This window comes from Kogia breviceps, chromosome 15 (assembly GCF_026419965.1).
Source record: "Kogia breviceps isolate mKogBre1 chromosome 15, mKogBre1 haplotype 1, whole genome shotgun sequence".
Lineage (NCBI taxonomy): Eukaryota > Metazoa > Chordata > Mammalia > Artiodactyla > Physeteridae > Kogia > Kogia breviceps.
Window position 1 is genome coordinate 74,495,024 of NC_081324.1, and position 22,162 is coordinate 74,517,185.

The 22,162-nt window shown below is 53.6% G+C and overlaps 1 protein-coding gene across 5 annotated transcripts in view; it reads right to left on the minus strand.

Moving 5' to 3' along the window:
• Positions 1-1,060: 1,060 nt before the first annotated feature.
• HECTD4 (HECT domain E3 ubiquitin protein ligase 4) overlaps positions 1,061-22,162 on the minus strand; it is a 190,698-nt gene continuing 169,596 nt past the window's right edge. For 4 of the 5 annotated variants that reach the window (XM_059040502.2, XM_059040500.2, XM_059040501.2 and 1 more), the window contains exons 62-76: positions 21,578-21,785; positions 17,687-17,910; positions 17,446-17,597; positions 15,970-16,076; positions 15,151-15,274; positions 12,410-12,600; positions 11,147-11,293; positions 10,201-10,320; positions 9,422-9,577; positions 7,713-7,816; positions 7,239-7,460; positions 5,605-5,771; positions 5,123-5,318; positions 4,332-4,554; positions 1,061-3,335 (exon numbers count right to left, since the gene is read on the minus strand). In XM_059040502.2, the coding sequence (XP_058896485.1) occupies positions 3,199-3,335; positions 4,332-4,554; positions 5,123-5,318; positions 5,605-5,771; positions 7,239-7,460; positions 7,713-7,816; positions 9,422-9,577; positions 10,201-10,320; positions 11,147-11,293; positions 12,410-12,600; positions 15,151-15,274; positions 15,970-16,076; positions 17,446-17,597; positions 17,687-17,910; positions 21,578-21,785 (2,478 nt within the window). In that variant the 3' untranslated portion in view covers positions 1,061-3,198. The remainder of the gene's footprint in view (positions 3,336-4,331; positions 4,555-5,122; positions 5,319-5,604; positions 5,772-7,238; positions 7,461-7,712; positions 7,817-9,421; positions 9,578-10,200; positions 10,321-11,146; positions 11,294-12,409; positions 12,601-15,150; positions 15,275-15,969; positions 16,077-17,445; positions 17,598-17,686; positions 17,911-21,577; positions 21,786-22,162) is intronic. The other variant, XM_059040499.2, reaches the window with a different exon arrangement.

Consider the following 22,162-nt stretch of genomic DNA (forward strand, 5'->3'; position numbering starts at 1 on the left):
TCCGCGACATGTGGGACCTTCCCAGACCGGGGCACGAACCCATATCCCCTGCATCGGCAGGCGGACTCTCAACCACTGCGCCACCAGGGAAGCCCTGTTTTGGTACTCCTATGTTGCACTTTTCCACAAACCTCTGATGTTTCTGGGCTATCTAGATATACTTAAGAGTGAGGCACTTGAAGGTGATGAGCTCTCTTCACTGTTCACTTTCACTGAACAGTAGGCTGGCATTTTCACTGGAGAGCCCAGGTTGGCAGGATCTGTAGGTTTTACCTCTGGGTTAGTTCAGGGCAGGGTCTTTCAGCCTGCTGTAGGAGCCTGGGGGGTGGGGGTGGGGGCAGGGTCTGGAGCCCTGAGCATCTCAGGTAGTTTCTCCAGAATATAGCTTCCAGCCTTCTGCAGGGTGGTGGGGACTTGAATTTCTGCTTCCTACATGCATTTCCAGTAGTTGTTTTTCCCTGGCACACGAGGCCTCCAATTCCTTCCCTTTACAATGTGTTTTGGTTCTGTGTTTATGTTGGGGGTGGGGGTTGGTGGTAATGTGTGGGACGGACACGTGATGGTGAGAAGAGGGCAGAGCACTGATTTTGGATAGTAGTTCTGAGCTAAGTCTTTACTGCTTCCCTGCATTTCCTTTTGCACAAAGTAGTTCTAAATCCACTGCCTGTGCCCAAAGGAGGACACGTGGTCTAAGAGAGGCCCAGACTCTTCCAGTGCAACAGTCCACGTGAGGAAAATCCTCACACTGGCACAAGAGTACAGACCCAGCTCCAGGACAAGGAATGGGCAGAACCTGCAGGGTTAGGTTTACCTTTGACCTTGGATTTCCATCCCTTTAATCAGACTTTCTGTATGAAAACCATAGACTGTAAGGAGCCGAGTGGGGGGCAAGGAATGGTTTATAAGCATAAATGGAGTAAGAATCACATCAAGTGTAAAGAGACCATAATAATTAGAAATACTTTTAATTCCTAGCTTCTTGGCGACCCTCAAGTATCAGAACCATCCAAGCATGTTGGCCTTCGAATCTTCTCAGCAAGAGTAGATGATCACACAACTCTTAAGGTAAATCAAAATTAGATGAAGGTTATTTATTGGTGTGACTTTTCTTGTCATGAGCTTCTTTTACACAGCAATGGTGTAAATAGCATCAAATTGAATGAAAAGTTTGTTAGATGCAACCATAAATAATTATAATAAATATACATCAAGTAACTTTACAGCACACATTTTTTTAGGGCCAAGGTTTGGATCTATCTGGACCTCAATGTGCTCTCTGGGAGAAGCAGTCGTGTTAGCAGCAGGTATCTTACTCACAGCTGTCATCTAGTCAAGTGATGGGCCAACAGAAGCTTCCCAAACCCCTCTTGGGGAGATAGCTGACAATTCTGAATCCATTCAAGGGATGGGAAGGATGGGGGCGGTGGGGGGGATGACCAAGATTTAAAAATACAGGGAGGAAAAACCACTTCTAGTAAATCCAAAGGCTCTTTCATTATGCAGAAATGAAATAAGAGGATCCTTATTGTCAGGACTACATCCTGGTGTGACACCCCCCCCCCCCCCCGTCAAGGGGGCTATGGCCCCCACGAGGCAATGGCCGACTGTACTCCTTCCAATTAGGGAAACTGCTTGTAGGCACCTCCAGACATGACTGATCCTGCATCAAATGTAACTGATGCAACCGGAACAATTCATCCAGGTTAATCCTTTCCGTAGGTCAGGGAATCTTTTCTATAATGGTCCTTAATGCATTTCCTAAGAATAACAGGGAGGAGCTGGATGCTAATGCCTCTAACTCTAATATCCACACATCTTTCCAACAGGCCAGGGCCACAGCAGAGAAAGAAGGAGCAAATCCTCTCTCTCACCAGCATTCGCACTCCAAAGCCCTCTAGACAGCACTCACTCAGAACTTCCAATATTCACAATATTATACAATAAATACAGTGATGTGATGCTGTGAGAACTGGCAAGGCCCAAAATGACAGTGTCCAGCAAGACGGCATACGCTGCTCTCGAACAAAGTACCAGTGGACAAAGACCTACTCAGGGCACAACTGCACTGGGGCAGCAGGCGGGCTGCAGCAGCTCAGCCCTGGCGCACACTCACCTGGGGTGAGGAGGGGTGCCGGGTGGGCCCGGCCAGAGGGGCAGAAGGACCCTGGTGTCTCCGTCTGGACTTGAAGGTCTCAGTCACTGCAGTAGGCCCTGAATTGAGCAGAGCACCTCAGACAGCTCTTTTAAAAATGGGGTGTAGCCTTTCCTCTGCCCCTCACATCACAAATACCGTCGTGAGGAAGGGACGTTTCTGAGTACAAAAGTGGGGTAGGCTTGAATCATGTGCTTTCCTGTTCTGAGCCTCGGAAAAAAGGCCCCCAACTTGAGCACTGTCCCTCTAGCTCCAGGGATCCTCTCAACTCCTGAGCTGGGACGCACCTGGCTTGGCTCTGCGTACTAAGGTCAGGGAGGAACCCTTTGGTCTTCTAATCCTGGGCAGTACTCAGTGGGAAACTGTCGGACCGGGGCCCAGAAGAGTCGGACAGCAGAGAGTGCTGTCTGGGTGGGAAGGGACGGGGGAACCACTGTGGGCTTTTCTTCAGGAAAACCCAGACCATGGACAAGGGTCTAAAGCCGGAAGATTAACACGTAAAGCTCCCTGTGTGTGTCTCCCATGTTTGGGTAACTGGCCCAACCATTTCAACATGGAAGGAGGCCTGCAGGAGCCACGTCCAGGAGAAACTCCAGCGCAAGGCGGAGGGGCAGGGCTGGCCACAGACTTGTCTGTGAAGATGCTCTGCAGAAAGAACAGGATGCTCTGTGGGCCAAGGGCATCTCACTACCAGCTTCCTGCTGGGTGGTTCTATGATGTGGAACCAACTGGGGCCTCACAGCCTCAGAACCTGGTGGCCACGGAGGAACATGTCCAGGAAGATCAAATGAGACAGGAGCTGTCTGGGAACTAAACTATCCTACAAACATACCACAAATAGGTAGCAAAAGAACCAACCCATCACGAAACGTACACATACATAAGGTTAAGTCTTCCAGGAGGTCCTGGAATGTGGACAAAGGTTCGGAAAAGCAAAATGTTGCCAACTCCTCACGCAGGGCCCCGGAGGGATGTGCCCGCAGTGGCAGGCTTCCTAAGCCAGCAGAGCGGTGCCTTGGTGACAGCCTAACTCGGGCTCCCTCTCCTCAGCCACTCAGGGGGTCTTCGCGATAGTGAATGGCACAACGAAGTTTCTCCAGCATGATTTCCAGAGAGGAGTACTGGGGAAGCTTGATCATGAACATGCAGGTCTCCACTCGGATGTAGCGAGAGTCTGGGGAACCTGTAGGAGAGACATCGGGCCGGCGTTAGAGCACGGGACTGGATCCCAGGGAGGCCTGGCTGGACCCTCCACCTCCAGGTTTGACTCTTTGGGCCTCTCCAAGTGAAACCCAAGGGCCAGTCGGGGGGATGAGGGCCTGGGAGGATGGATTCTGGAGGAGGAAAGGGCAGATACACAGCTGGTGTACAGCAGAGGTACCAAATGGCTGACCCGTGACAGAATCTGACCGCAGGCAAGTTTGTCTGGCTGGCAAAGAGTTTTGATTTTTTTTTTTTTTCGGTATGTGGGCCTCTCACTGTTGTGGCCTCTCTTGTTGCGGAGCACAGGCTCAGCGGCCATGGCTCACGGGCCCAGCTGCTCCGCGGCACGTGGGATCCTCCCGGACCGGGGCACAAACCCACGTCCCCTGCATCGGCAGGCGGACTCTCAACCACTGCGCCACCAGGGAAGTCCAGAATTTTGATTTTTTAAATTTATTTTGCTGCATTTAAAAGTTGGAAGATTGGGCTTCCCTGGTGGCACACTGGTTGAGAGTCCGCCTGCCGATGCAGGGGACGTGGGTTTGTGCCCCGGTCCGGGAGGATCCCACGTGCCGCGGAGCAGCTGGGCCCGTGAGCCATGGCCTCTGGGCCTGCGTGTCCGGAGCCTGTGCTCCACAGCAGGAGAGGCCGCAGCAGTGGGAGGCCCGCGTACCACAAAAAAAATAAATAAATAAATAAAAGTTGGAAGATTAGAACACTTCTGGATTTTAAGCTTTTAAAAATTTCAGAAGACTTGTCAGCGTCGGGCCTATAATGCCACTTGGCGAGGGTCAGGTTTGGGAAGCACATGGCCCCAAGCCCACCCCACCACCCCGTGGCCTCTCATTTACATTTGGGCCTTGGTGTTCGGGGTCCCTGTCCATTGTTCTTCCTCCCTCATGCAGGGCCTAGCAGCCCCAGCTCCAAACGGGGCCCATGTGTCCCTACTTGGAACATGACTAGGGGAGGCCAATACCTGCTGTGCCATCCGGGGGGGCGATCTTCATGGGGTATGGGGGCACATGGGCTGTGTCGGGGCCCCCGTCTTTGCAGGGGCAGGTGAATGGGATGCGTTCTTGGTTGCAGGCAAACTTGATGAACTTGCACAGCTCCTCCTGGGCAAACATCTCCAGTGCCCCCCAGAAGAACTCGATGTGCTGGTCCGTCTCCATCAGGCCCACCTGGTACATGGTGTGGGCCTGGGGAAGAAAGGCCACAGACGTGAGCAGGCCTGGGCCTCTAACCCAGTGCCCCCCGCCAACAAGGCTGGGCCCAATCCCAGGGCAGGGTGCAGCAGGGAATCGATGGCTGCAGGACACAGGGAGGTTACAATGATGACAAGGACCACAAAGGCAGTTCTAACAGCGTCTGTGTGACTGTGGCCTACGCACTAGGCCTGGCAGCAGGGGCTCCCCATACATTACCCCATTGACCCCGCTGGGCAGGTCTTGTCACTGTTCCCATTAGAGGTGAAGTCACTTGGGCAAGGTCTCCCAGCTGGCAAGGGCAAAAGCGGGCCAGGCTCAACAGTGGAGGGGGCTTCACCTCAGGCTGGTGGCTTAATTCATAGGCTTGGGAGGCAGGTAATCTGCCACTTCCTGGCTGGGTGACCTTGGGTAAGTGACCTGTCTTAGCTTCAGTTTACACAGCATGAGACAGGGGTGAGCACAGCTCGTCTCACACGTGAGGAGGACAGAGTGCTGGGGCCCAGGAAGTACTAAGACATGACAGGCCACTGCCAACACGCCTGTCAGCCCAGCCACCGACCTTCAGGAACTCGAGGTTGATGTAAGGGAGGCCGCACGTCCGCAGCTCCATCTCCAGCGGGCTGAGCGTGGTGAGCAGCTGCAGGGGGATGATGGCGCCGAGGCCCGCGCGCACGGCTGTCACACACTCGACGTTCTGCAGCTCCCGCAGCCGCAGGCTCCGGATGGCTGCTGCGTAGATGTCCTTGTTCTCCCACCTGCGGGGCTCGTGGGTGAGGGGCGACGCTCAGGAGGCTGCTCCAGGGCCTGGGGGCCACACCCGCTTGGGCAGAGGCCCCAGGCCGTTAGCCAGATTTCCCAGGCCTGGCAGCTCGGTGAACTCCTCTCCTGCTCTGGGTGTCACCTGCCCCAGAGCTGGTGTTTCTGAATAAAGTCCTTCCACTGAAGCTATCCCACCATCTTTCCTGGCGCCCACCGTCCTGCCTCACACCCTCCCCCGCGGGGAAGCTGCCTGTCCCCTGACCTAGGCCCCCATGCACTCACGCCACAGGGATGTGCCGGCCGCGGCTGCACAGCTCCACCTCCTCGCCCGCCATGGTCAGGTAGGTGAACCGGCAGCAGGGCTTACTGGGCCCGTCGGGGCTCTCGATGGCCAGGTGCTGGGAGGCAATCTCGGCGCACAGGGCCTCCAGCTCGCTCTCATCGTTGATCTGGAGGGAGGCACGGCAGGGCGGGGCTGACTGCCGCCCTGCTCCCCAGGCCCTCGGAAGAGGGAACCCCTTCCCCAGTTGGACAGATGTCGGTCATTGTTCGGGTGGGGGCTACCGTGGCCTGGCCCGCCAGCCTTGCCATCAGTTCAGGGTTAGGCACGTGACCGAGGCCTGGCTAACGAGACCCAAATTACAGTTGCCCTCTTTTACTGGTGTGGACATGGCTGAAGGCGGTACACCTCGTGCTGCTGGGGCCATCTTGAGATCGCTCATTGACGACATCATTGGAGCACCTGGATTCAACCCTGTCTGTCTGAAGCCAATCTATATCTGTGCTTTTAGTTTTAAGATCAAATCACTAAAAAAACCTTTTTTCCTAAGCTGGTTTGACCTGGGGTTTCTGTCACTTGTCACCAGAGAGCCCTGGCTTAATTCTCCTTGTGGAAGGTACACGGGTTACCCCCTCCACCATCTGGCCTGGCAACGAGGCCCCTCCGAGGGCCCTCAAGTCTGTGCCAGTGGAGGCTGATCGGCCGACCCCTCCTTCGGCAGATGTCCCCTGGAGAGCAGCCTCACAAGGCCTCTGACACAAAGTCTGCCCCCCGGTGAGCAAGAGCCGCCGGCCTCGGGGGAGGGCTGGATCATGGGCCACCTCCACACCCTGCCGGGATGGTCTCTAACCTGAGGAGCGCGTGTGGGCCCAAAAGCTCAGGCTTTCCAGCTGGCCAGACCCGAGCTCTGCCAGCGGCTTTGCTCCCGGCCAGCCCACCGCTCTCACACTCTGAGCCTCACTTGCCTCCTGGCCTCACTGTGAGGGCTTCTGAACACAGCTCTCCAGTGTGGACCTTACATAAACGGAGAGCAGTGGGGCAGCTCCCTGACAACAGACGTGAGCCCAGCCTGGCCTCAGCGACTCTGCCGAACCAACGGACGGACCTGACCGCAGCCTGAGCAGTGACCACAGGTGGGCTGGTCTGCGTGTGGAGGGGAACGGTCGGACACTGCTGTCATCTCACTATCTCTGTGTGTCCCAAGGCACAGGGGAGGGAGGAAGAGCTCTGTTCCCAGCGCCCTGCCCAGGTGATACCCAAGAGTTGATCTCCTGTGGTCTTCGTGAAACTCCGAAACCAAGCTCTTAAAGGTGAAACTGGCTCTGCTTGGAGCAGTTCCCACCCAACACTTCTAGTCCTTTAGCTGCCGGGAACCCTTCTCCCCTGTGTCCTCACAAGGCCCAGCAGGCTGGTTAAGTCACCCCTGGGCTGCTGCTGTCCGCAGGGAGGGAAGCCTGAGGCTCCTGTCCCCCTGAGGCAAGCCTGGCCAGCAGAGATGCCTTATGCAGCCTAATGTTCTTCAAGAGATGGCTGTCAGTCCCCAGGTGGGGACACAGAGGCCATGGGGTGGCAATAAGGGCCCCAGGGGCACTGCTCCGGGCCCCACTGTCCCCCAGAAAACGGGCTTTTCACTTACACTCTCGAATTTCTTGACATAATTGTAGGTGAGTATGTCTGCTTCCTGCAGGTCTTGGTCAGGGTCCAGGGGCTCACCCACCAGCGTCTTCCAGAAGGAGGGTAGGAGGTCCAGGGGAAGAGGGACATCTGCTCGAATCGCAATTCCCAGCAACTGGCCCAGGAAGTGCAGCAGCTGCTCCTCCCCGTAGCTGATGGGGCTTGGGCTCAGGATGTACTGGCCCTGGAAGTGGGGGCGGAGGTGAGGTGACTGACGTGGGCCTCTGCTCCCCGCAGGAACATGGGTCCCAGTCCCACGGGACCCACGGCAGGCAGGAGAATGTCCAGCCAGAGCAGCGAGAGCACCACCCACACCAGGAAGGCTTGTGAAAGGGCGCAGAGCTGATGAGGACGCGCACCCATGAGCCGAGCCCCTGCCCCTCAGGGAGCCGACCGCTGGGCCACCAGCCTTGGCTGCCCAGGCCTCGCATCTTACCTTGTTCTTGTTGACGGCTGAGCTGGGGCACAGCAGGAGAAGGGAGAGTGCGGAGCTCTGCAGCTCTTTACACACCTGCCACAGGAAGTGGCGGAAGGAGCCACCTGCGGGACAGATGGGGACCTATCAGCCTACCCTGTCCGCAGGCCCTGTCCCCACCGGGAAGTCAACTCCTCTGCCCGCTGGGCTGCGGCTTCGGTGGGTGGAAACAGAACCTGCCCGAGGGCTGGGAGATCCGGGCTCCAATCTGCAGGGCCACTAACTAGCTGCGTGGCTCGTGGGGAATCACTTCTCTGACGGAGCCAGCCTCCGCCCCTCTACCCAGCAGACGGGGCAGTCACTGTACCCACCTCCCAGGCTAGTTCCAGGGATTCAACGAGATCAAAGGCAGATCCTACGGGGGTCACTTCTCACAGCTGCAAGCTGACACCGATACAAGGGCTTGTGGGACCCGTGTCTGTCCCCTGTGCTGGGCCAAGAGCAGGGCCCCATGTTTTCCTCAGCACTGCCTCCTGCCAAGCCCAGGGCTCAGTGTGTGTCCAGTGAGAGCATAAATAAATGGATGGACACACGCAAAGGGCAACGGCAATGATCAGCTCCTCTCCTACAGCCATTCCAAATGTGCCTTTGGGTTTCTTGAAAAACTCCTCTCTGTGGCTGGCTCTCCTCTGCCCTTCCCCATGCATCCCATCAGTGTCCTCAGGTCAGGAAGCACTGAGGACAGCTGTGCACGCGGAGGACTTTCTTGGGGACAGATGTCAGGGCCTGGCTGCTTCCACGGAGAAGCAGGACACTCCCGCCTGCTGAAGCTGCCAAGGGCTGGGCTTTAGAATCGGACAGACCTGGGTTTGCACCCCAGTGATGCTGCTGACCTTGGGGGAGCCCCGGTTTCCCCGCCTGTAAAGTGGGACAGTGCTGGTATCATGAGGAGCTTAAGGTGTTGAGCCTGGGCCTGGCACGTTCTGGTTTCTCAATGAACAGAACTGTTCTCAGAGAGCCTCTGAGGTGTGTCCAGAGGATGCTACGGCGCTGGCCGGCAAGGAGGCTGCTGCGGGAAGTGTCCCATGATCAGGGCGGGAATGGGAAACAGAGCTGCCCCAAGAGCTCTCCCCACCCAGTGTGTCCAGTGAAAGAACTGTCTTCTCCCACCCAGCGCATTTCCTGAACGTCTGGGCTAAACGGACTGAAAGGACCACGAAGCATGTTCTGAGTGGCCATTCCTCCTCCCTGCAGCGTGAAATGGCAGGATGTGCCATTCTGATCAAGGGCTCCCAAGACCCCTGTCTCTCATGGGGCACACACAAGCTTTTGGCCCAACCAACCTTCAGCCAAGGGCTCCTCCTGGAAAAGAAGTCCAATCCACACTGAGGGCATCTCTCCTCAGCAAGAAATGCACTCCTAGCACTGATCAGAAGCCCGGTCCCCAAGCCTGGACAGCGCTGGGCTGAAGTTCCAGGCCAGCAGCAGGTGCCACATCCCCAGGGGACGGTCAAGTCCAGGGGGGCTGGGTTTGGAGAGCCTGGACAGGTGGTCACTTGGGGGCAGTCCTGGCTTCTGTGCAGAGCAGGGTAATGAGGATGTGGCTTTACTCTTGTTAATGGGTAAGATATTGGGCCATTTAGGTTGAAAATAACCCCAGGAATGTTTACATTCTAAACACAGCCTTCACCCTGAACTGGCTGACGGAGGGCCTGCAGGGTGCCACTTACTGGTGCCATGGACCTCCTCCCCAGTGAAGCGGATGTTGAAGGCATAGGTGGGGTCACCGCCACTCGCCAGTCTGACGCAAAGCTGGGAGGATGGCACCGAGGCCAGCTGCCTGGCCGCCTGGCAGAAGTAGGAGTTTTCAGAGGCTCTGATCTCCCCTGGAACGAGAGAGGAAGTGCCCAAACCTCCGGGTGGCCATCTCCTGCATCCCAGCACAGGAGAGCTGCATGGCCAGGCCCCGGCCTGCTGGGGGCAGCCACTGCCTCCCTTCTGCTCCTGGAACATCTTCAGTCTTTCACGTCTGCCACGTGGGACCCTAGAGGAGCACGCCCCGCCACCCCACCCCCGTTCTCCACGGGGTCAGCCCTTCCCCGCGTGTCTCGGGGGAGGCCCCGCACCTGGGCTCCTCTCACGTGCCCCTCCCGACGTCTGTCCGTTCACAGGCTGTGGCGGAGACTCCTGGCTGCCTCCCCACTTTTTCGGTGCTAGAGCCCTGATTTTAGCATGTCCACGGCCAGAACGAAGCCCACCTCCCCTGCACTGAGGCACGGCCTGCGCCACTGACGCCCCCTCCCTCTGCTGCCTGGATTGGGAGCTTGGGAGGGACTGGAGGGGGATGTCAGAGGCTGGGACGTAGAGCAGGGCAACAGGAGCACCCACGCCAACGAGGGATGTCAGAGCAGCCTGGGACTCCCTCTTCTAGAGGCTTCTCTGATGTGCAAGAAATCAACTAGTTCAAGCACTGCTGCCTGCATCCTCTGGTCTGTGTAGCTAATCTCACCTCCCACGATCTCCAGTGGGTCCAGAGTAATCTCCGGTGCCGCATGGTCAGCCGTCCTCTGCACTGTGGCGTTCAGCACCCGATTCATGACGGTCACCTTCGTATCATAAAAGATCAGCCCTGGAGGGAGGAATGTGGTAGAGAGGCTGGGATGGGGTGGCTTCCCTTCCTTCCCAGTCACCCCGAGGCCTGGCGGGGGCCACGCTGTCCCCTGTGGGTCCGTCCAGTCTCTTCTGGGATGGCCCAAGGGCCCCTGGGGGGATAAGAGGTCCCGCCCCCTGGAGGGTGATTAGTTAGTCTCCACCCAAATGCGAACGCAGGATTAAACCCTTGGACCCTGTCATGCCCACAAGACACCTCGCTTGCAGGAATACAAACCCAAATACATAAAGAATAAGGAGGTTTCTGTGGCCACTTCTGAAACAGCAAAAAATAAAAACCACGGAAGTGTCTATCAATAAGGACATGGACACCTACACTGTGGACAGCAAGGCAAGGAGGCTGTGTGTGTGTTGACACGCAGAGATCTGTGAAGCAGAGGTGCAGAACAGAATGTATAAGAGGATACCCAGTTTTTGATTTAAAAAAAAAAATGACAAATGTGTGTGTGAATAGAAAAGTCTGGAAGGACAGACTCATCTGCTAGTGGTGGTCGTCTCTGGGAAGCAGGAACGTTGGGGGCAGCTAGTGAGTCAGAGCTTTACACTTATGTATTTCTAAATAACCTGAAAACTCTTTTAGTAAATTTATTTTTTCAGAGCATATTTGTTTTCTTCAGAGCATAATTAAAGTAATGGCTCTTGGGTGGAACCACTGCTCCAGAATAGACTCGCGCATCCAAGGACAGGCTGGGGGTGGGGGGGTAGGGCCCTGGGCAGCCACAGGAGGCCAGGTGATGCTGGAGACCCCACCCATCGGGGTCGGCCCGGGAGGCCCAGGCACTGACCTTTGGCCTCCTTCAGCAGGGCCGCGATGCTGTGCGTGTACATGGGCGTCTGGCGCAGCTCCACGAGTGGCAGGAAGAAGGTCTCGAGCGTGGTGTTCAGGGACTGCAGCAGGGCGAAGCGCAGGCGCAGGCTCTCAATGGGCACATCTGCAGGGCATGAGGGGTGGTCAGGCGGGGGCTCGGCCCAGCGAGGCTGAGACTCTCCGTCTGTGAACAACGCAGGTGGCCCGGTCGCGGGGAGGGACCGGGAGGCTCCCGCGGTGGGTTTTATCCCTGGAACCCAGAGGCTGCTGGTGAGTGAGAGAGCCCGGCTTCTCTAAGCCTGTGCCAAGCAGCAGCAGAGGGTGAGGCCCGGGCTCGGAGGGGACCCGAGGGTCTGCTCAGCCGGCCTTTGCAGCTGTGCCAGGGCTGCGTACCATTTGATTTTTAACTTTTAACTCTGAAGTAATTACAGGCTCATAGGAAGTTGCAGAACAAAGTAGAGTCCTGTGTACCTTTCCGCCAGCTCCCCGTGGTGTGACCTCACACATCGAAACCGGGAGACTGTTACATGGCACAATGTCTTTGACTCGTCTGCCCTCACGAACGTCTCCTCTCTGACCATGAGACTGACGTTGGGACAGTTCACGGCCACGTTCACTGTCGCGGTATCCGCAAGAGAGCGAGGGCCCGGACTGTGGCTGAGTGAGGGTGAGCAGGCTAAGTGGCGCGCACACACCCCAGCACCGGAGCCAGCCCAGGGCCCGTTGTGTGTGACAGGGCTTATTCTCCAGGGGGGGGTTTATGGAGGACGTCCGTTTCTGTGTGCGCAGTATTTTTGTGTGCACTCCTAGCTTTTGATAGAAACATGATGCTCTCTTGTAATTAAGGCTAACGTCTCTGACAAATGCTACCAGACTGCCCTGACCCCGTCTCACCCCCAACACCAGCCTGGCATCCGAGGTGGCCTCTAGGCAGAGGCCTGGGTGTGACGGCAGGGGTCTCGCCTCCCAGCCACCGCATTTCTGTGTCTGCCGCTTGGCTTGGTTGCAAGGAGCACATAATAAGGCCTCACAAATTTTAATTTGGCCACAATCACAGCTTCTTGTCTTTCTGTCCCTCTTTTTATACCCCCCATTCACAGCAGGTGTTCGTAAGGACTTTTGTAACGGGCTCAGAAAGGGCATCTAGTCCTTCTAAAGCACCCCGTGCCGTCATGGGGCAGGCCCCCACAGGGCGGCCCACGGGGAGGACCCTGAAAGGCATCCCCCTGGGGCCACATACTCAAGAGACAGGCCACTCTGGGGTCGGCGGCATCTGTGGTCTCCAGATACACCTCGTGGGGATGCAGCCGCGCGGGCGTGATGGCCAGGTGGCGGCACAGCCGGTTGATGTACTGCACGAGCGCCACGTCCATCTCCAGGGTCCACTTCCTGGAGGCCTTGTGTGCGTGCCGGACGTCGATGCAGGCACACCTGGTGGCAGGGAGAGGCAAGGTGGGATGGGGGCCGCTGGGGGACTGCTGGGTTCCTCCTCAGCCGTCCCAGCTCCCGGAGGACCTTTATAAGACAGCCTCGCCTCCCAGGCATTTCTTGGTGCTCAGCCAAGGTGCTGACTGCAGAGGAACTGCCTGTCCTGAGGGGAAAGCTCCTTTCTAAAGAAACAAGCTGAGCAGGCTGGGGGGACGGCAACGCGCATCCCCACGTGCTTCCCTGCTGTCTGTAGGCAGCAGGGTTTTAGGGTTAAAGACGGGGCACTGGAGTCCTTGGGTGAAATCTAGGCTACAAAGCACACCTACTTCCTGAGCCTCAGTTTCTTCATCTATGAAACGGAGCTGGCGACAGCACAGCCTCGTGCTGTCAGGAGGAGTCACTGAGAGGACACCTGTGGTGCACACAGCACGGTGCCCCAACCCTCCCGAGGGCACAGCAAGTGCCAGCTGCTGGTGTGACTGAAGCCACCATCTTTTACCCAGCGATCCCAGCCCAGGGTTCCCCTACGCGGCCCCTTGAACAGGCAGGCAAAGGTGTGTTTGTGAGGGCTGCCTTGCTACAGCAACATCAGCCATAAATGACACCACTCCCAATAACGGACCGCTCGGCAGCCATTAAAATCATCCGGCAGAACAGTATCAAGTGATGTGGAAAAACGAAAACAGCACACTGCAGGACACTATGTCCTGTCTGATCCCACGCTACAGTACTGAAAACATCTACTCCTGGAAAAATGTTGGGAGAGGTAAAGTTTACCGAAACCTTTCCAAGTGATTACCCCTGGGCACAGAATCACAGGAAATCTCCTTTGTGTTTGAATATACTGCATGAGGTTTTTATCAAGTGTGTGTGTCCTTATTCTACAAACATTGAGCTGTGAACTCAAGAAAGGCCTGCAGGCAGGCAGGTGGGTGGACAGGTGCCTCTCGTTCCAGGACCCGTGGCACCTCGAGGGGGGTCACATGCCACACAGGGTGCATCGCGCAGAGGGACCTGTCTCAGGGAGGTGGTGGAGCCTGGTGCCAGGCTCTTGTCACTGCAGGCCACCTCTGTCCTACCCTAGGAGTGCGCCGAGAGAGACCCAGCTCCTTCAGAAGATGATCCCCTCTTCCAGGCTGGATCTGTCATCACCGTGGCCCCATAACACACGTGAACCGGCCCTTCCAGCTGTTACAAGTGTGTCACCTTGGAATTAATTTGCAGTCCAATTTGTTCCCTTTTCACTTGGAATGCAGTTTCTAGTCCAAAATAGGTGATTTCTGCTTTTAACGAAAACCCCCGAAGTCATGTCTCTTACTGGTTTCTAAAACCAGTCAAAGAACTTGGCCCTGTCACCATGATCCAAGGCCCATCTGGGCATCGACTCTGAGCCTTCAATGAAGGTACAAAGTGCTGGTGCCAAGCAGTAAACAATTTCTCAACTCTGAAAACGGGGCTTTAAAAAAGCATGCTTCTGGCAGCCATTCCTTCTCTGAGGCCCAGTACATCTTGCTGTGGGAACGGGCGTGTAGGCCTGTGTGTGGCAGAGCCAGAGGGAGAGGGCAGGGAGATTTCTTTTGGTTTGCAGACATCTTGCCTGCTTGGGATTTACTTACAGCTAGAAATGGGAAACCATATTTAGTTTGGCCCTGGAGACCTGGTGACTCGTGACCCTGCTGTGCTCCTGCCTGGGAGTGAGAGAGGACAATGGAGAGTGGGAGAGAATGTGTGAGTCCAAAGAAAAAAGATTCTTTGGAATAAGAAAACATCCCTGTTAGGGACTGAGATGTCCCCTTCACGCCAATTCATACGCTGAAGCTCTAACCGCCAATGTGACTATTTGGAGACAGGGTCTTTAAAGAGGTCATTAGGTTAAATGAGGTCACAGGGTGGGGCCCTAATCCAGTAGGACTGTTGTCCTCATAAGAAGAGGGAGAGACACCAGGGATGCAGGCACACAGAGGAAGGGCCACGTGAGCACACAGCACAAAGGTGGCCTTCTGTGAGCCAAGGAGAGCCCTACAGAGAAACTAACCCTGTTGACACCTTGATCTTGGGCTTCCAGCCTCCAGAACTGTGAGATAGTGAATTTCTGTTCTATAGAACACTATTTCAAACGGGTTGGAAAATCCACATTAACAATTGGGAATAACTGGAAAATAACTCAATAGGCATTAAAAACGGGCCAGATGGAATGGCTTCCCAGGGAGTAATTGCTTGGGGAAGCGTCTAGTAGCTGAGAACAATTTTTTTTTAAACATTTTTATTGGAGTATCATTGCTTTACAACGGTGTGTGAGTTTCTGCTGTATAACAAAGTGAGTCAGCTATACGTATACGTATATCCCCGTATCCCCACCCTCTTGCGTCTCCCTTCCACCCTCCCCATCCCACCCCTCTAGGTGGTGACAAAGCGCCGAGCTGATCTCCCTGTGCTCTGTGCTCCCTCCCGCTAGCCGTCTGCTTTACGTTCGGTAGTGTGTACACGTGTCCACTCCTCTCTCTCTGAGAACAGTTTTTACACAAGGTATCAACTGGGTTGACAGCCTCTTACCTCTCAAAATGAAGATCATAACCACAGGATAAAATCGCCCTCCAGACACTACGGATGTCTTGCTTGGCTCGGTCAATAACAAACTTGTGAAATCCTTCCAATGTCAGGTACTTTTCCTCAGGGACTGATGGAAAAGTGTTCACAATGTTAGGAATCGGTGAGAAGTGGGGGACCCACAGCATGCTTCCACTGCACCCTCTCTTTCAGGGCCCAATTCATCTAACCTCCCCGTCTCCTGCCGTCACTCCAGGGTCTGTTAACAGACTGTCTCCACCCGACTGCTCAAGGACACACATAACCCCCAACCTGACGGGTCTGAGCTGCAGCCTCACCTCCTTGGGCTGGTGACCAAGTGGTGCAGCGCTTTCCCCCGAGTCTCGTCTTTCTGTATCTCAGAAACATTCCCGACTGACTAAGCAATTTTTGTAACAAAAATAGCTTTCTCCAAGTCTGCTTGGGCCTTTAGGAAGATAAGGTTCTAATGTCCCAGGTAAGTGCCCTTCTGGAAGAAAATTTCTGAGCAGATTTTCAGTCTTTACTTTCAATCGCAATCATCTATTCTTCCCTTGGGAGTATGGTATTTCTGGAGCTGCTATTCTAACCTCCATCAGCTCAGGTCAGCAGAGAGGAGTCCTGGAGCAATAATCGCAGTTGGCCAGGGATGTCTTCCGTGTCTTGGGCAGGGCTGCCCTGCCTAAACTAAAACCCGAGGGAGCCAGGCGGTCAGGGAAAAGCAAAGAGGCTGGATCCCAGGCTGCGCCGCCATCTCTAGGATGGGAGCAGCCCCAAGCCCGCATCAGGCCCAAGTTGCTTGTTCACCTTCTTGTTTTTTGGTGGGTGACTTTTCTGGGTCCTTTTCGTCTGGCTTGCTCTTTTCCGGTGACTTTGGCTTCACAGTGGGCTTCTTCTCGCTCAAGGCACTCCTGCTGTAGACCAAAGCACCGGAATCAGAATTCCTCGCGCCCACACCTCCTCCTGGTGGGGGAATGCAGAACCTCACCAGGCATTGGTTCACCCTCCCCCAACTACAGCTGATGGTTCAGACAGGGCTGGGGTCAAGATCAGCTTTGTTCTGACCAATAAAAGTTTCCTGAGCAAATTATGAGGACAAATTGATGCTTTAAAATGTGGAAAATCTCGAAGAGACGCTTTTCAAACATTCTTTCTACATACTTCAGAGCTGTACTGTCCAAGAAGCAGGCAGTGGCCAGATGTAGCTACTTAAGTTTAAATTAATTAAAATTCCAAGTCCAGTTCCTTGGTGGCACTCGCTGCATTTCAAGTGCTCAGTAGCCATGTGTGTTAGTGGCCACAGTGGTGAGTAGCACAGACAGAGAAACGCACATTTCCATCGTCACAGAAAGCTCTATGGGACAGTACTGAGTTAAAAGCCCCGTTTATGTATAATTAATTAATAAAATTTTAAGACACTTTTTTCTCTGATGACTTAAACAAGTCCTCTAGAGACTCCTGCTCGGTAGTACCTCACTACCTGAATTTCAACTTGAGAGTCATAAACTTGTTTCTAAAGAAAATTCTACTAAATATGTGTGCATATCCACACATGGAATATTATGGAGCTACTTTAAAAGAGGAACGGGGGAAGTTCTTTTTGTGCTGATAGGAATCATCTCCAAGATCAGGAGTAAATAGAAACAGCAAGGTACAGGCATTTTGTACAGTTCCTGACCTCTGGGTATGTGTACCCTTGCTCGTGTACGCCCAGAACAGTTCTGCAAGGCTACGAGAGTGACACTGCAGCCTCAGGGAAGGGAGCTGGGAGGCTTAAGGATGGAGAGGAAGAAGAGTGGCTTTTCACTGCATATGCTTTTGAATATTGTACTATTTTAGCCATTTAAAATGTAACAAAATAATACGTATGCACAAATAAAACATTCTGCACTTAAATGTTAAAAGCAGTTGCTACGTGGGGGGTATTTCAGTGTTTTCCAATATGCACGGGTGCACTTTAGTCTTTCTACAATAACTGTGCATTATTGTGTGGGTAAAAGAAGTTAGACTTTTAAAACAATTCTGTACATTTTAGCTGTTTTATTAAATCAGACTGGTCTGCTTTCCAGCCTGCATGGTCCAGATTTTACTATCCTTGTGGGTCAAATGAAACGTTCTCTTCCAGCTGACGAAGGCAAGGGCGAAAAGGACCCCGGCAGCAGAGCAGAGAAGAGCCTGGATGCCTGGCTCCCCCAAGGTGCCGACAGCCTCCCAGGAAGCCTGCTAGGAGGCGGCCCCGCGTTCCCCTGCCCAGCCCACCTTCCGAGCTCCTCAGGCACCCACCTGACGCTGTTGAGCGCGGCCTTGTCCTTGGCGGGCGGCTTGGTGATGGGCCGCTTGGTGCTCACCACCTTCCCGGGGTGCTGTTCCTTCCCAGCCTTGCTGTACTTGCTCTTGTCGAACTTGGGTTTTGGCACGCCGTACTTCCTCAGGATCTGCAGAGCACCGGAGGAGGGGGGGCCTCAGACTCAGCCCCAGGGGCACGCGAGGCCCAGCACGGGTGCGGTGGGGATGGGGTGGCTACCTGGGTGAGCTGGTCCTCCAGCACCTTTTTGGGGGGCCGAACATTGGTGAAGAAGAGGTGGAGGAGGTTGCCTGGCGTCTGGGAGTTGATCTGCTCTTTGCTGAGATAAATGTCAGACACTTTGATGGGCTTTGCTGGTGTCAGGCTCAGCATCTGCTCTGAGTGGGCGCAGCTCTTAAATATCTCCGTCAGCACCTCTCTGGCCCCGGGCACCAGCTTCTCACCTGTTACAGAATGGAGGAAGGGCAAATGATTCTGCTGTGAACACGCTGCGTCAGGATAAGCCCTGCAGCGTCTGATTTATTTTTCATCAACGATTTATTTTTGAAGTGGGTAGTGGGTGGTTAGAGGTGATGATGAGCTGCCCACCGAGACCTGGTGTCCCCTCTTTGCACGCACACCTCAGTTACACGCCCAGCCTTCTCTGCTGTGAGGTGTGGTGCCGTGAGGTGTGGCCTCGTGACGTGGGCCCTTCCTGGGCCAGTCTGCTTCAGGCAGGACACAGATGGGCTTCAGGCGAGGCATTTACAACTGGCCGCCTGTTTACATTTCTTGGGGCGAGAAAAAGATGGACTTCAGGCCGGACACTTGCAAATAGCCCTCTGTTTGCATTTCTTGAGACAGGAGATAGGTGGGCTCCAGGTTAGCTATTTACAACCAGCCTCGTGTTTGTACTTCGAAATAGAAATAACAACAGGAACAGGGTAAATAGCCAGGCTTTGTTTCCTGTGGACACTTTGAGGTAACAGTTATGGCAGGGACAGAGAGGGGCTAAACCCTGTTCTGAGTAAAGATCAAGAGGTCACATAATGTATTTCCCATCCTTGGGGCACGGGAGACTTTGCACATGCACAGAAAGCCTCCTTGGGGGTCAAAAAGGAAGGGGCACCACCCCATAATATGTGATGCCAAGGCCCTCCCATAGGCCTCTGGGGTGGAATCCATCTTGGAAAAAAGTTGCACATGCCTGTTGGGGAGGGTCCTAGGGCAGGGCAGGTGTGGAAAAAGAAACCAGGTAATTGGCCAAAGGTAAACAGAGACCCGGAAGAACTGCCCTATATGCATGACTTACCACTTCTTTACTGGGCTCTTCCTCATTAGGGGGGACGCCCACACCCTTCTCTCCGGGTGTGCATCTCTGCCTTGCTTCTGTCAACTCAACAAACTGTTTCTCTGTGTGCTCTCCCACTTGTTGTTGTTCTGCGTCCCCAATAATAAACTTTGTACCTGTTTTTACGGTTATTGCCTCCTTGAGAAACACATTTTTCAATGGGAGTGAGGGCCAGGGGAACTTTGCTTCTAGCCTCTAGCCCTTGTTGGTCCAGCGGCTAGGATTCCTGGTTTGCATCCAGGCTACCCAGGTTCAGTTCCTGGGTGGCAGGGAACTAAGATCTCACTTCACGCCATGGCTCACTGCTGCTTCTCTGAGATCATGTTCTCTTCTGCACTCATCCCTGCCACTGGCTGCGTGGAGATAACAAGCCCCCGGATGGCAGACCTCGGGGCTCACCCTGGACTCCTACATGTGCAAGAAATGAACTTCCACTGGGTCTGAGTTACTGTACTCTAGGGTCTCTTTATCATGGAGGTTGAACCTCCCTTAACTTCAACATGTCTGTGATGGACAGTCCCCAGGGAGCAAGAGGATGTAGAGGCTGCAAGTACTTTTAGTGCAAAGTACAAGTTGTTCAATAGTTATTATTAGAGGATGCATTTGAAACCTGGCCCGGCCAGCAGGTGGAAAAGAAAGTTCTCTCAGATACAAGAAAACTGTCCCTGAGCATGAGAAAAAAAATGACTTGTTTTTTTTTGGTCCCCAAATAAGCACTCCAGAAGATGCTCCCACCTTTCCTAAGGGGCCAGTCAGGAATGTTCCCAGTGGAACATTGTTCCACTGCATCTGCATGTTCCTCGTGGCCAAGGGCCCCCACCTGCGGGCAGGACTGACTTGCTCATCACACCCTGTCCTCTCGCCCATCCTCCTCATCCCCTCTCTCTGGGGGTCTGACCCTCCAGAGCCACACCCAGCTCAGGCCGGCCTTCAGGAGCCAGGGCACAAAGGTCCCCTCGCATCTGGGCTGAGGGTGAGGAGACAGGTGTGAGGAAGGTGTGGTCGAGACCTAAGAGCTGATCCAGTAGAACCACAACTTAAAGAGTCTTGAGCAAAATGCGTGTGGCTGTAACGTGGCAAATGTGTTATCAAAAGACTGAGTATCTCACGTGGAAGGTTTGACCATAATACAATTAGGAGCTAGAACTAAATTCGGATTAAAGCATGAAAAGACTGGCAAAGCATTAATTATGGCAGAAAAAGACCCCAGGGTTCCCACAGATCGTACACTAGCCACCCCTAGGCGGGGAGCTGAGAGCCCAGCGGGCACCATACTCACTAATAAGGGAACAGGACTGAAACCAGGGTGAGGGAGAGAGAGGCAGCCCCTCACGCACAAGAGCCCCAAAAAACTCAGAGATCAAGATACACATTGTAACGTGGTCCTTCAAAAAAATCAAAATTAATACAAAAAACCCATGATGAGCAAAATATTAAAAGTACTGTGCTGAGCCAGCCATATTAAAGCCTGATGCAAAAGGAAAAATCATTAATACTGATCCTGTCTTTATTTAAAATTTTAACAGTTTGTTCACCATGGATATTTTGCATTAATTTTGACTTTCATAAGTATTATATTAAAATAATTATTTATCTAGATTACTGAGTTGTTTTGGAGCCCCATTAAATTCTGTGGCCTCATTTACCTCACTTTGGTCCCAGCCCTGAGGGAGTATTTCAAAATTTCATGACTGGGGGATAATAATTTGAAACAACAACAAAATCCATACTCAATATTACATTTCTGTCCTCAGAAAACATAAAACAGAACGAACTCAACAACTCTATTATGAAATTTCAAATAATATTAAAGAGTTAGAAAAAACATAAATTTAAAAATTTGAGAGAGACTGATGCAAAATAAAGACAACCACAAAAAGAACTACAGTTATAAAAAGAAAGGATAAAAATTGCTGCTGCTTCTGAAGCGAAGCTGGGGGGGAGCTCTTGGCCTCAGGATCTGCTAGATCCAGCTCTGTGGGGCCTCGATAGAGCCCGGGTCTTGGCTGAACAGAAGTGGGGAAGCCAGACAGGGTAGGGTCCCCCCACATAAGAGCCACCAGAATGACAAAGTAGGACTTTGTGAAAAAGGAACTGGAACCGTTTCTTCCCCAAGAATTCATTTTAAAGGGCAAGGCATTAGCTGTCCTCGAGCATACTGACTAAATGATTACAAGCAATGTACACGGTACATTCTAGCTCTAGAGGACAGAACAAAATAAATACACTTGAACTCAAACAAGGGGAAGCCTGACTAGACCAAAGGAAGAAAGCAACTTGAATCCAAGTCCACATTCAAGGCTGTGGCATGGCGTTTCCCGGCGGTCCCTCGGCTGGCTGAACAGAGCAGGCCTGTGGCAGGGCCTGCCCGCTGGCCTTCAGAGCCCTGACGGCTCCCCTGGGGGAGCCGCAGTGTTCTCTTCACACCGTGTACACGACGCACCTTCCGCTAACCAAGCAGTGAACCATCTCCCCAACATTCCCTGAATCGTTTCTTAAATCTTTGACCCCCAGAGCTCCTCTTTAAGGTAAAATGTTAAAAATAGGGAAAACAGGACATGGAGAGGGGTATGATTTTTTTTTTTTTGGCTGTGCTGCATGGCTTGTGGGATCTTAGTTCCCTGACCAGGGATCGAACCCAGGCCCGTGGCAGTGAAAGCACTGAGTCCTAACCATTGGACCGCCAGGGAATTCCCAAGAGGGGTATGATTTTTGCTCAGTTTTTTTTCTATAAATTTCTTTTAAAAAGTCTATTAATTAAAAAAAAACCTATAACCTACCTTTAATTGACTTATCATTGAAATAATCTTCTAACCCTGGGCTCCCCTGCGTATCAAACAAACTCTGATTTACTACAGACACAGTGAGGATCTCTTCCGTTGACATTTCCATCAATTCATCTTCACCATCCAAACTTGACAAACCAATCAAGTCATTATTGTTAAATAAACTTGCTCGGATTTTCTCGATTTTGGCTCGGGATCTAATCTGTGTGAACAAGGAAAAGGGTAAGGATTTGAGTGGAGAGGCCAGTCGCGCAGCTAGCTGTATGGACTTTCTTTCCCTCCCGTCTGTCCCTGAAACCCTCTACTTGTCTTCAGTGTTGGGAGCGCGGCCTGACCGGGACGAGCTGGCCTTCCCGGCAAAGTCTCTCTTATGTGCCAACAGTGGTAACTTGCAGGAGAACAGCTCAACTGGACATCTCTGTTGCTAAACCCTGGTCAGGTCTGTGGCTCTACGCAGATGCCCCGGGGGTTAAAGTCCACGCCTGGCTCCGAGAAAATCCCCAGGGAGACGGTGGACAGATTCTGGGAGGAAACCAACCTCTGGATCTTTGAGCTCTCCTGTCAGAGCCCGTGGGGTGG